The following is a 14,870-nucleotide window of genomic DNA, read 5'->3' on the forward strand; positions in this document are numbered from 1 at the left end:
TGACTTTGTGTGTCCAAGTGACCTTTCAATAACATTGACAGACTCTTGCATACGCGACGTACATGTCATCTCTTCTAGTGTATATTTATGAAGAGAATTTTTAAAAAATAAAGTAATATTCTGGAATCTCTCATGGCACACTCAGAATCTCTTCGCGGCACACCACTGTGCCAATTTGAGAGACACTGCCCTAGAGCTATTTCAAAGTTGCACACATGGTTAAATGCGCATAGTTGCACATACTGTTTGACAACTTTCTTCATCCATTTGGGGTTTTTTGTTTGTTTGTTTTAGTGCTGTAACTGCATCCTATGATGTGGAGTTACTTGAAGCCCTTATGGTTTTAGGCCTAGGTGTGTGCAAGTGGAGAGGCATAATAAAAAAAATGTCTAAGTCCCCTTTTGGCCTAAGGCCCTAGGTCCATTCTGGGGAAAAAAGTCCAAAATGTGAGTTTTTTCGAGATTGGCCTACTTGTACGTTTAGGAATTTAATCGCCCAGACCGCCACTACATCCACCTTTAAGCCCTATTCTTGAAAAAAAAAAATTGCCCACGTCCCAAACTCCCAAAAGACCTTTTAGGCGTGGGAGGGGGACCAGTCTTTCATCTAAAAGCACAATTCTCTAACCGACGTCTATCATAAGCCCCACAGCAATCACGGCAGAAGGGATGCCCAGTCTCTCCTGCCCAGCACATAGAAACATAGAAATAGACGGCAGATAAGGGCCACGGCCCATCTAGTCTGCCCACCTTAATGACCTTCCCCTACCTTTCTCTGAGAAGAGAACCCACGTGACGATCCCATTTTGTCTTAAAATCGGGCACACTGCTGGCCTCAATCACTTGAAGTGGAAGACCATTCCAGCGATCCAACACTCTCTCGGTGAAAAAGTACTTTCTGGTGTCACCGTGCAGCTTCCCTCCCCTGAGTTTCCACGGATGCCCTCTTGTAGCCATGGGACCTTTGAAAAAGAAGATATCTTCTTCCACCTCGATACGGCCCGTGAAATATTTGAACGTCTCGATCATGTCTCCCCTCTCTCTGCGTTCCTCGAGAGAGTATAGCCGCAACTTATCCAGCCGTTCCTCGTACGGGAGGTCCTTGAGTCCTGAGACCATCCGGGTGGCCATTCGCTTGGACCGACTCCAGTCTCAGCACATCTTTGCGGTAATGAGGCCTCCAGAATTGTACACAGTATTCCAGATGGGGTACTGTGTATAATTCTGGAGGCCTCATTACCGCAAAGCACTCGCCATGACCCCCCCCCCAACAATCGCAGCAGGAAAGATGCCTAATCTCTCCTGCCGACACCCCGCGAACCCCCACAATGATCGGCGGCAGGAGGGATGCCCAGTCACTCCTGCCAACACTCCCCCCCAAAGGTTCACCCCCCCCTTTGCAGTGGTCATCCTGTAGTGTGGGTGGGATAGGAGGAATGTAGGATGCACACCTGTGGTTTGGCCAAGCTGCTATCCCCATATCAAACTGCTGATTCCATAGGGACTGAACAATTTTGTGTGCACGAGTGAAATTTGAGGACCTTACAGCAACCATGTAATTTCGGGAAGTCTGGAAGCAATAAGGAGTACATTTTCTGATAGGCACACACATGCAAATGAGCATACCATTATTCCTGTTGGCAGTGAACTGTGATGGAAATTAGTAAAGCACTCCTTTTTACATCCATTCTACATATTACAGGTGAAAGGTAGATATAGTTTTCACCCCCTAGTTTGAAAGCAGTGTGCAGAATATTCTTTTGCAATAAGTGCTTTTATGATCAGCTCATTCCAAAATCTCATAAAATGCTTGGCTCAGAAGAAACGAGGCAAGTTACAACCAGAACAAATTTAAATGGTTTAATCCTAATGACACAAATTTTGGCATTCACAATCCAAGGTAGCCTGTGGGAGGATTCACTTCTTACCTAGACTGAGCTAAGCAAGCTTAACTGAATTAAATCAGTTTTTTGATTGAAGCTAAGATAAGGGTAGTAAGAGAACTCTTTAAATCAGGGGTCTCCAAAGTCCCTCCTCGAGGGCCGAATCCAGTCAGGTTTTCTGGATTTCCCCAATGAATATGCATGAGATCTATGTGCATGCACTGCTTTCAATGCATATTCACTGGGGAAATCCCAAAAACCTGACTGGATTCGGTCCTCGAGGAGGGACTTTGGAGACCCCTGCTTTAAATGGAGGCGACAGGGTATATTTTATGGTCCATCCAAGTTGCAAGAAGAGTGCAAGTTTGTTTCTCAGTCACTGAAAATGTTGTAGATTTATCAGCCAATCATAAGTTTTAATTGCTAAAATATCCAAGTGCCGATTTTCAAAACTGACTTTTAGATGTCTTGTAGGTCGTTTTATTCTCCAATATGTCAAAATCTTAAGGGGGCTTGTTAGAGGCATGTTGTTTTTTTGGGGAGGGGATTAGGGCAGCATTAGGACTTGGATGTCTTGCAGAGATATTGAAACCATTTCGAAGACATTCAGGGTGTTATTTTGACGTTCAGATTTAGACTATTTTAAAAGCGCATAAGGGCCAAATAGGTATCCAGACTGACCAGACACATGAAGGTGTGACCCACCCCACAAAGATGTGAAAGAAACACTACATACCAGTCTCTATGTAACAAACCATAGAGAGGGAGATCTAGGCCCATATCAGACTCTACCCACTACATTTATGGTAGAAAGTGTGAGCCCATCAAAACAGACCCAAAACCTACAGTACTGCCATATAGATTACACCAGCAGCTATAAGGGCTATTGGGGTGGTAGACAGGTGGGCAAAGTAGGTTTTAGGGGGGAGTTTTGGAGGGCTCACCATACACTATAAGGGGATTGTGGTGAAATATGTACCTACAAGCACCAATCGGCTATACCACTTTACTAAATAATCTATTAAGGCTATAGAAATACACATTCGTATCCAAGAAAGCCTTAGGGCTCCTTTTAAGAAGCTGAATCAGCGGTTTAACGTGCGTAATAGCACGTGCTAATTTGCCGGCTGCGCTAGCTGCTACCGCCTCCTCTTGAGCAGGCGGTAGTTTTTCAGTTAGCGCAGGGGTTTGCGCGCACTAAAAAGGTGCGTGTGATAAAGCCGCTAATGCGGCTTTGTAAAAGGAGCCCTTAGAGTCATTTGTTAGACCTCAGTGGGGTTCATAGTCAAAAGCGCACTCCGACAACTGAGCGCAGACAACTGAGCGCAGGACTTAATCGCGCCGAAGAAAAACCGTATTTTAAAGGGGTCCGACGGGGGGGTGTTGGTGGGGAACCCCCCCACACTTTACTTAAAAAAGATCGCGCTGGCATTGTGGGGGGTTTGGGGGGTTGTAATCCCCCTCATTATACTGGAAACTTAACAGCCCCCACACTCCCCCAACATGGCAGCGTGAGGCAGCGTGATCCCTATTAAGTAGAGTGGGGGGGTTCCCCCCACCCCGTCAGAACCCTTTAAAATACGGGTTTTCTTCGACGCGATCAAGCCCTGCGCTCAGTTGTCTGCGCTGGGTTGTCGGCGCGCCTTTGTCCTCGCGCGCTTTTGACCCGTCACCCCTCAGCGGTGCAGCAGTATGTATATTATACTTTCATACATACCGCATAGCCGCACCAAAATCGTCATTGGTCATATTTTAAACATCTTTTTATATAACTTTTTGTAATAGTTTTAAAGTAGAGTAAATATTTATAAGAGTGAAATAGTACTCATCTTAGTCTACGTGGAAGGGGGTCACTGCGACATAGCACTACGTTTCGCCTAAATAGGCTTTATCAAGGAAATCCCCCTGTGAATCAATACAACAAATAAGTAAGAGTATTTGATATTTTAAATATATATTCAAAAAATCTTATGAATTTTTAAACCAGAAGGCAATGGCTCCCCCTATATAACTGATTGCAGTTACTAGTCCTGACAAGAAGCTAGCAACTCTGTATAAGCTAGTATATAGCACCCCATTTTCTGTATATTTGCTTTCCGTGCTTGATTACAGATGACACGACCCTAAAGATGAAGACTTGGGTGTGTAGTAATCAATATAGGCCTCCTGTTACAAGTGGGTTATTTTACTGCTAACTCGTGCTGTGCTGTGTAAGCACAGGTTCCATGTTATGCAGTGAGACCTAGTTAATAACCCGTCTTATGTTTTGCACAGATACATTTATTGTATCGTTTAAAACCAATGTTGTTATCATCTGACTTCCGTGCTGTTGTACAAGCAATGATCTTGTCGCGTCTGGATTACTGCAATGTCCTGTACCTGGGAATAACTAAGACCAGGTCCAGGGCTTTGCAGGTGGTACAGAATGCTGCGGCTAGATTGATAACTGGAATATCAAGATATGAGCATATTACTCCATATCTCCGACAATCGCATTCATTTGCATTCAGAATTCAATACAAAGCAATTATGATATGTCACCAATTTTTATATGGCATGATCCCTGAATTTTTCAAAGGTTTGATGTCAAGAGTATTAACCATTAAGATCATTGCGCTCTGAAATTTCAGCATTGCTGTAAACGAAGGCTAAGCTTAAATATGTGGAAACGGATGCCATGACTTTTACATGTGCAGGAGTTAAGTTGTGGAATAGCCTGTTTGGTCAAATCCGAAAATTTAGAGATAAAAGCTCATTTAGGAAAATGCTGAAAACACAATTATATGTAGATGCATTTCTTTGAGAAATTGATTTCATGTAGGGATTGAATCTGTTTGTTTTGTTTTTGTTCTGAATTTTATAATATTTTATGTATGTAACTATTTGTAAACCGTTTTGGAATAAAACGGTGTATAAATTTTAAAATAAATTATTGGTACATATCCAGTCAAGGAATGGTTAAAATTGCCCCTAATTCACCAAAAAACATTCATTCAATATATGCCAGCGAAAGGTACAAAAAATTCTTTATCTTTACCCCAACTAATCATTCGGGTAAATGGAGGAAAAAAGACCTCATTATCTCCAGGGATATATATCAGCAAATGTCTCCTGGATATAGCTATTTCAGCTTCAAAGCTGCAATAGGAATTATATCCTTAGTCTAAAAATACTCCATTACTAATTCTTTAATAGTATCTCTTTAACTGGGTACATTTCCAAATATTCCAAGTCACTTCAACTATTGCATGAAAATTAATTTAACACTTGGCTAAAATTGAAACATATTTTTCTAATGGCATTCTCTTGTTTTCTTGTATGCAGTATTCACTTGAGATGGGATTAATGGTGGCGTTTTTTCTGTCTACACTGGTATCTCTCAGCAGAATTTACACTGGAATGCACACAGTTCTGGTAAGCTGTTTTTCAAGGTGCTACACACTCTCCATTTCAGCATATGTGACCATTTCAGCTGCCAGCCAAAAGAATAGATTTGGAACTTTCATCCATCCTAAAGCAAGAGATTTTCTTTCAGGTTGTTGCAGCTGGAAAATACATGTCACTGTAAGTACGTATTAAATTTAAAAGGTCATTGGTTAAATTGTGCCGAGCAGGTCTGCTGAATATCTGCATAGATGGCTATGGTAGTCCCCAAAGTTATCTGGGCACAGACAGTAAATCGGTGCGAGTACCCAGATATCTATCCAGGCAAGTAGAGCCATGATCTAGAACAGCAGTGATTTCCTGTTGGTACCTTGTGTTCTCTTGTATATATGAATGACAAATGTGCATAGACTACAGATTCTCACATAGTCACTCAGTAAATAGATAGCAATAGATACCTATTTAATATGATGCTAGAGTGAACAGCTGCACAACTTCTGGTTACAGGTACATAGTATTCATGGCAGTCTAGCCTCTCACAAACGTGGAGGAAAAAAATGGAAGTTTTGTCTGCAGAGACTTGTGGCTATACTGTATCTCCACAGTGCACAGAGATGGACTATCGAAGCAAAAAGCCAAAGAAAAAGAAAAAAGCTCTAAAGTACCAGTACATACAGTGGTGTAGCGAGGGTTTCAGGCGCCCGGGGTGGTGGTGCCCTTCCCCTGACCTTGTCTCCGCCTACCCCCCTCCTTCCCCAATCACGCCTGCCACACGCACCCCCTTCCCTTCCCCCATACCTTTAGTTGAAGTTGTTGCTCGTGACCCTGTCAGCTCTCCCTCTGACATCACTTCCTGTGCGTGGCATCCGGAAGTGACATCAGCAGGAGAGCCGACAGGATCGCGAAGAGCACATTGTTGACCACCGCGTGGAGGGGAAGAATGGGAAGAGGCGAGGGCGGAGAGGGCGCCCCCACCAACATGGCGTCCGGGGCAGACCGTCCCCCTCACCCCCTTCCTTACTACGCCAGTGAGTGCATAATGCAATTATACTCTTGCTTTGTCCAGCGCAAAATAGGGCAGAGTCTGGGCAGGGCATCCAGACAAATATGTATACATGCACAGAGCCTGGCCAGGGTTGTATGTGCACATACACAAAAAAAGAATATTTCTCTCCCTCAATTACTAAGCGATGGGGGGAGAAGTGAAGATGGGTGTGGCTAATGCCAAAAGTGGCATTAGGTGGCCTAAAGCGCCTAAGGAGGAGCGATTCACATCATGGATAGGTGCTGGAACTGTAGGCCAGGAAAACCCTGGCCTATATTTCCAGTGCCTACTATGCCAGAGGCGCTATTCTGTACCCAGTGCGGTTACGTGATTGGCATGCAATTGGCAGCTCTTTAATGATGGCTGCCAAAGGTGCTGGTTACAGAATCCTGGCCCTAGTGTGCAACTCAAAAGGGGACATTCTGAAAAGTAATACCATATCTGCACCCGGTGCTTTGAGTTGGGCACTTGGATTTACACCAATTGAAGCCTGGTGTAAATACTGGTGCTCGACTTTAGAGCCATTCTCACACCTAAACACATTTGTATAGGGCACTCAATCCAGAGTGCCTTTAATAGAATAGCACCTGGTGCTAATTTTATGAGCCCAGTGTATAGAATGTCCATCTGTTATGCACATGCATATATTTCCACTTATGCTTAAAAAATGGCTTTATAAAATTACCAGAGAGATGCCCGAGAGACCTCTACGATGAAAGCAGCAAAGCAAACACAGGAGTCATGAGGGAGAGATCTCACCAGCTCAAGCGTGGGTTAATCAGGAGAAACTTTATTGATAGTTGCAATACTTGACTAGAGAGCTGCACGGGAACGGGAATGACGGGAATCCCGCGGGACTCACGGGGATCCCGCGGGTTCCCCCTTTGGGTCACGGGGATCCCGTGGGGACTCCCCCTAGGGTCGCGGGGATCCCGTGGGGACGCCTCCGAGGGTCACAGGGTTGGATCGCAGTGCACGACTCGAGCCGCGAGGGTAGTCTCCTTCTCCTTCTCCTTACCTGCCCTGCCCTGCCGCAGCACACAGCCGACCAGAAGTCTTCCCGATGTCAGCGCTGACGTCGGAGGGAGGGCTTAAGCAAAGCCCTCCCTTCCTCCGACGTCAGCGCTGATATCGGGAAGACTTCCGGTCGGCTGTGTGCGGCAGGGCAGGTAGGGAGAAGGCAATGGCGGAATCCCCGGGGAATGTGCACAGCCGGTCAGGTCCCTCGATCGACCAACAACAGGCCCGGCCGACAAACCTCCCTGCCCTGTAGCCGCGAATCTAAATTACCTCTTACAGCAGCTTCAATACTCCAGCTGCTGTAAGAAGGTAATTTAGATTCGCGGCTACAGGACAGGGAGATTTGTCCGACCGGGCCTGTTCTGTTGTCGGTCGGGTGGGGAAGTGCCACAAAGGTAAGGGACAGGGAGGGAGAAAGGAAGGAAAGGTGGAGTGGAGAAGAAAAGACGCTTAAGGGAAATGGGTAAAACTGAGGGGGGAGAAGGCCGCTGAAAGCACTGGGGAAGACAAAGGGGTGGAGATGGACGCTGAAAGGACATGGGGAAGACGGAAGGGGGGGAAGGACGCTGAAAGCACATGGGGAAGACGGGGGGGAGAAGTACACTGAAAGGACATGGGGAAGACGGGGGGAGACATGGGGAAGACAGGGGTGGAGCAGGACGCTGAAAGGACATGGGGAAGGCAGAGGGGAGGGAGAAGGATGCTGCCTGACAGGACATGGGGAAGATGAGGGGGGGAGAAGGACGCTGAAAGGAAATGGGGAAGAAAGAGTGGGGAGAAGACGCTGGCAGGGAAGAAGACAGAGATGCCAGACTATGGGGGGAGCGGATGGAAGAAGATGGTGCCAGACCAATTTGGGAGGGGGAGAAAGGGAGAGGCACATTAACAGAGCAAATGGAAGACACAGAGAGAAGAGAGACAGTGGATGGAAGGAATTAAATGAAAACATGAAGAAAGCAGAAACCAGGCAACAAAGGTAGGAAAAAAATTCTTTTTTTTTTGCTTCAGGATAAAGTAGTATATTAGTTGTGTTGATAAAAATTTATAAACATTAGAGGCTCTGGTAGAAACCCATTTACAAAATATGTATTATTCCCAATTAATATTTCCAAATTAATAAAGTCTTTTTGCTTATTTTTAAATGGGTTTCTACCAGAGCCTTTAATTCAGTAGCATAATTAAATGAAATAACTATTTCTGTAGTTTATAGGGACGGGCGGGGACGTAGGGGATTCCTCACGGGGATGGGCGGGGACGGAGGGGATTCCTCACAGGGACAGGTGGGGATGGAGGGAGTCCTCACCGGGACGGGTGGGACTTTGGCGGGGACGGGTGGGAACGGGTGGGATTTCTGTCCCCACGCAACTCTCTATACTTGACTCGACACTGACAGTGTCTCGGCAGGAATTGCCTGTATCAAGAGTCAGATATCAATGGTCTTCTGGTTGATAACAATGAAAATTAGCCAATATGAAGGAGCAAAATCAATCTGCGTGGCAGAAAGCTGCTAATGACTGTGACATACACTTGTGTTCACTAGAGAAAAGGAAGTTAATTTTCATTGTACCAACCAGAAGACCATTGATATCTGACTCTTGATAAAGGCAATTCTTGCTGAAACACTGTCAGTGTCGAATCAACTATTGCAACTATCATTAAAGTTTCTCCTGATTAACCCATGCTTGACCTGGTGACATCTCTTCCTCACGACTCTTGTGTTTGCTTTATAAAATTGCCAACATAGAAAAAAGATTGCCAGCCACACATTCATAAAATTTAAAATAGTTTTCTGAATATAGTTTAAGCAAAGTGCAATACTGAAAAACAATGGCTTACTTCAATCACTCGATCTTATAATAGTGGTACCCAATCAAAGTCTGTCTACAAAGAACCAACCACTATTAAAAATAGTCTTTAGACTTCAGCAGCGTAGCCCGGGAATGAGGTTTTCAAAAATTTTGCTGGTAAAATTATACACTACCATCTTCATCGGATAAATTAAAAGGGGACAGATTCAGAACCAGTGCTAGTAAGTTCTTCTTCACCCAGAGGGTGGTGGACACCTGGAATGTGCTTCCAGAGGGTGTGGTAGGACAGAGTACGGTATTGGGTTTCAAGAAAGGATTAGATGTTTTCCTGAAGGAAAAGGGGATTGAACAGTATAGATAGAGGATTAATATGTAGGTCCTGGACCTGATGGGCCGCTGCTTGAGTGGGCTGCTGGGCATGATGGACCTCTGGTCTGACCCAGCAGAGGCACTGCTTATGTTATGTTCTTATGTCAACTTTCATTTGAATTCCAACTTGCAATTATATATCACTCTCTCATTTTTATTTACTTAACTTTAAATGTCAACTGGAGATATAAACAAGTCATTATTAAAAACATAGGAAATCGGACCTTGCCAACCTAGATTTGAGGGTTGATATTTGTAATCATTGGTCCAAAAGATTAGTCTTAAATGTTCATAATCGCTTGTTGAACTTATGTTAACAAAATGAATGTGCACAGTGTTTAGAGAAAAAGACAACCTTACAAATTACTCCTTCTAAGAGCAAGTGTCCTGGACTCTCAGATTCAGTGACTGCAGAAGTGAACTGTAATTTGAGATCTGTAACTTTACCTCTGATAGTCCTGCTAATGGTTCACAAGTCGCCGGAAGTTGCCACTTGTATATAGATGTGGTTTAAAACGATATTCGTGTAGTGTGTAGCAATTAAAAGGCAGCGGTTTCAGAGTTCAATTTATGCAACGTTAGACTTGTTTTGGTCTTAGATGTTTTTGATTTTAACTTGTGATATGAATGATCATCAGAAATTTTCCCGAGACTTTGCAAACAGCATGTGCAGATGACAGCTGCCTGGAACTAAGCCACATTACATCATTCTATTACATAGTTGGACAACGGTAGATTTAAAGAGGCAGTACAGTAAAACGAGCTAAATTAATTTTAACATGGGCTTGCAAACAAGTCATAGGCTAATTTTAAAAAGCTGCCTAACAAGTAGTGCAAAAATTTAACCTGCTTGTAGGAAAAATGTTAGAAATATGGTCATTCTATTCTCATGCATTGTAAGCATAATCCAGTGTTTAATGTGAGCTTGTTGACCCCTCTTTTCTATATGGGGTTCATTTTCAAAAGAGAAAAACATCCCCAAAACAGCATAAACCAACATTTGGACATGTTAATCAATTTTTGAAACTATATTTTTAGACATATTGCAGGGCATTCACCCTCTGGAACATCTAAATATTAGAACGCGTGGTTTGAGTTGGCTTAACACTTGGATGTCTTGCATGGATAATCAAAGCTTTTTCTAAGACGTCCAGAGCATCATTTGGACGTTTGAAGTTAGACCTATATTAAAAGTGAATAAGGGCCAAAAAGATACCCAAACTGACTAGAGGACCACTGCAGAGATTAATGTATGGCTTCTCCTGTGGTCACTGACCCCCCCCCCCCCCAAAAAAAAAAAAAAAAAAAAAAAATTTAAATGAAACACTACATACCTGTCTTTAGAGCAGCAGCACCTGGTATGGGAAAGCCTAGTACAGCATCACACAGGTGTCTAAAGTAGCTTGTTGGAATGGCCAGTGAACCATAGAGAGAAGGATCCAGGCCCATAAGCCACTCTACCCACTACATTTATGGTGAAAGTATGAGACCACCAAAACCCATCTAAAACCCACTGTACTGCCATATAGGCAACACCTGCAGCCATAAGGACTATTGGGGTGGTAGACAGGTGGGTATAGTAGGTTTTGGGGGAGTTTGGAGGGTTCACCATATACTTAAAGGGGGTTCTGGCAGTCTTTATATGAAGTTCACAGCACTTGGGTCGTCTGCATGGCCAGTCTGTTAAGATGCTGGCCCCTTCTATGTCCAAATGGTTTATTGTATTCGAAAATGGCCCAAAAAGTTAAGACGTTCTAAGGGCCAAGATATCCAAATAGGTCATTTTAAAAAAATTTAGATGTCTAGCAGTTTCAAAAATGGATGTTTCCCACATCCACCCTGACATTTGGACATTTTGTAGGATATGTCCAAAGTCGGACTTAGACACACTATCAGAAATGCTCCTCCATGGCTTCTTTTATATTCATTTGCAAGGCACCCGTGCTTCCGCAGGCCTCTCATTAAAAAATTTCTATACCATCTAAAGCCTAAACGGTTTACAAAGTATTGCATACATGGGTTTTAAAACAGAGCAAAAAACAAATAAGCATAAATAATCAAATCCTTATAAAATCAGTAAGAAGGAGAAATCAACGCCTAAAAAAAGGCATTTACAAACAATTGTGTTTTAAGTAGTTTCCTAAATGTACCTCTATTACCACATTTCTGTATTTGCCCTACAAATGAATTCCACAATTTTACCTCTGCACAGAAAAAAGTCATTGTGCTGGTTTCAACATATTTTGGATTGACATTCACCTTTAAGAGAGCCAAATTTTTACATTTATATTCTGCCTTCAACCTAAGGGGATTCTAATATAAGCATACATAATATAAGAAAACAATCTTGGTAGATATTGGTATTTTTTATTAAATTTTTATCTTGTTAACAAAATAAATAGAATTGTTCACATCTGTAAGGAAATCTGAAAGTAAACGAAGATGTGTACTCTAGTGTACCAAGGGTGGGGTGGTTGGAACAGTCTGCCCCGGGTGCAGAGAGTTGGGGGAGGTGTGTAGGGGTGAAATCTGCCTGCATGTGGATTGCAGCACTGTGACTGTTCCACGCACCCCCCCACACACACACACACACTGCCTGGTTGGGGGGGTGCTATGCCCTGGGTGTCTAGTAAGCTATCGTGTGTCCCCGAAAATAAGACACTGTCTTGTATTAATTTTGGGCTCAAAAAAGGCACTAGGTCTTATTTTTGGGGATGTCTTATTTTTTTCATGTACAATGATCATCTCTCCCTTCCTCTCCTCCACCCCAATTCTTCCTATTTCCTTTCTCTCCCCCATGTGTGCGTCTTTCCTCCTCTCTCACCCATCCCCTTGTGCACTATCTTTCTATCCCTCCCTCCCATAAATATACATAGTACAGTCGTGTGTGGACTTGTATAAAGCATAAACAGCCCTATGCTTGACTTGTCAGTGAAGTAGAAATGGATGCATGCGGTGTCATCAATCTTGGGTTTTACCAGTATTCAAGAACAGAATCTGCTAACATAAGATCTGTTCTCAAATACAGGAGCAATGGATATTTATGTGCCAGATGTGTGCAACATGAACATTCCTTTTTTGGATATAAAAACATATTTTAAAAAAAATTCAGTGGGTTCAAAGCCAGCACATAACCTGTTATTTTTCCAAGATCATAAAGATGACTAGTTATTATCCTGACAGTGTCAAAGTGGCCAGTTTCTTTTGCCAGTTTGGTATTTGGAGGGACAAAAACCACTGGAGTACTAAAAAGAGCTCAATTGCGACTGTTTCCCAAATCCTAAAGGCTTGGCAGCAAGTGTAACTCCAGACAGCAGTGTTTTAGGACATAGACTTTTCTCCATTTCAGAAGGGGATTAAATACCTGAGCTTGCCATGCTCTTGCCTACTCAAAACCTACCCCTATCGTGGCCCCTTGCCATTTGCATGCTCTTGGGCTTGATACATGGATATCCCAGCTTTCTAAAATGGGTACTTGGACCTTTCATGTAAGATAGATGTTTGTGCCAGTTTATGCATGTATCAAATGTGAATAGGGTTAGCACTGTGTGCCGCGGCAGATTCCAGGTGTGCCGCGAGACACCCGAGGAGGAAAGGCGCCGGCTGACTGCTTACCGCGAGAGGCATGTCTTATAGGCAGGCAGCCGGCGTCGTTGCCTCTTCTGCTATCCGCAGCTCTCCCTCTCTAGAACCCGTCGGCAATAGGACATCTATGTGATGATGTCGCAGGTGCACGTGATGTTATCATGTCAACATCTGCACACTTTCGGATGATCTCCAGCCACGGGCCCATGTTTAGTGTGCCGCAGCTTTAAAAATTTGCAGTACACTGGGTTAGCAAGATGAGGACCAAAGTGTATGAGATTCATTCAGCGTGGACTTTTCTGATACAATCGTATGTGATTGGACGGCAGTATACGTTTTCTGTTCAGAGACCACGTTCATTGCACTTCAGGATTTTGTGCTGTTTCACTGCAACAGCCACATAGTCTACAGCAGTGGTACTCAATCCAGTCCTCAGGGACCACCTGGCCAGTCGGGTTTTCAGGATATCCACAATGAATATGGGTGGCAGAGACTTTGAAAACCCGTCTGGCCAGGTGGTCCCTGAGGACTGGGTTGAATACCACTGGTCTACAGTGGTTCTCAACCCTGTCTCTGTCCTGGAGGACCACCAGCCAGTCGGAGACCTAATGAATATGCCTGAGAGAGGAGATTTGCATATAATGGAGATGACAGGCATGCAAATTTCCCTATGCATATTCATTAGGGCTATCCTGAAAACCTGACTGGCTCGTGGTCCTCCAGGACAGAGACAGGGTTGGGAACCACTGTAGACCAGTGGTATTCAACCCAGTCCTCAGGGACCACCTGGCCAGATGGGTTTTCAGGACACTGGTTTAGCATACATATACAGGAGTAGAAGTTTAATGTTATTTTAAAGAACACATTTTCCTCAATCCTTTTTTAAAGAATAAGCCTCAATTTCCTGGGTTGTACTATATCCAGGAGTGTTACTGTTCATGAATTCTGAGCAATGTTGTGCGTGTGTAAGAAATAATTTGGTAACCCTTGGCACATTTCTTGACCTTCCTTTTAAATTGTTTTTCACCTTCTCTCCATGTCACACTGCAGGGTACATGAAGATAATGAATAGCTCTTATCACCACAACTCATTTTTGCAGGGTAAATTAGTTTCTCCTCCACTTTCTAGAGGTGTGGTTCTATTTACTTACCTTGTCACGGACCCTCCCTGTTAGGCAACCGGTTATATTAGTTTCAGGGCTTGTATCTCATGTACAGTAACACATAACACTGTGTACCTTACAGTAATTTGATAACTGATGTAAAATCTTTAGTTACAAAGGGAAAAGCTTCCCTTTGATGACAAAGTTGGGAAAAGTGTTTCCAAAAGTCCAACTCTAGATGTACTTATCTCTTGATCTTGTCCGGTTCGCGCGCAGAAAGAAAAAAAACTGAAGGGGGGGAAACAGAGCCCTCTAGTGAAGGAGGAGGGATTCAAAAGCTGGAGTGGATTCCTTTTACTTGGTTCGAGAGCACTGGGATATTGCTCATCCGTCCCGAATGACACCTACTGCACTAGAATTGATTTTAATTGCCTATAAAACTGACAGAAGGGGAAGAGAGCAAAGAGGAATGGTTGCCCTCCCCCTCCCCCCCCCCCAGTCCATCTCCGGGACCCTCCCAAACATGACTACTGGCTATATCCCTGCTTTCAACTCTGATCTATAGTGTGGCAGGGCATGATGACCCTTATGATTGTTTACCCCAGGCCTGACTTTCTCTCAATGGTCCAAATAGGCCACCACAGAAGCACCATGTTTAAAACTAAGCTGTATGG

The 14,870-nt window shown here is 43.8% G+C and overlaps 1 protein-coding gene across 3 annotated transcripts in view; it reads left to right on the top strand.

The window, feature by feature from the left end:
* SGPP2 (sphingosine-1-phosphate phosphatase 2) overlaps window positions 1-14,870 on the top strand; it is a 105,047-nt gene that overhangs the window by 70,955 nt on the left and 19,222 nt on the right. For all 3 annotated transcript variants that reach the window (XM_033959186.1, XM_033959189.1, XM_033959187.1), the window contains one exon: window positions 5,207-5,296. In XM_033959186.1, the coding sequence (XP_033815077.1) occupies window positions 5,207-5,296 (90 nt within the window). The remainder of the gene's footprint in view (window positions 1-5,206; window positions 5,297-14,870) is intronic.

Source organism: Geotrypetes seraphini, chromosome 9, assembly GCF_902459505.1.
Source record: "Geotrypetes seraphini chromosome 9, aGeoSer1.1, whole genome shotgun sequence".
In the NCBI taxonomy this organism is placed as follows: Eukaryota; Metazoa; Chordata; class Amphibia; order Gymnophiona; family Dermophiidae; genus Geotrypetes; species Geotrypetes seraphini.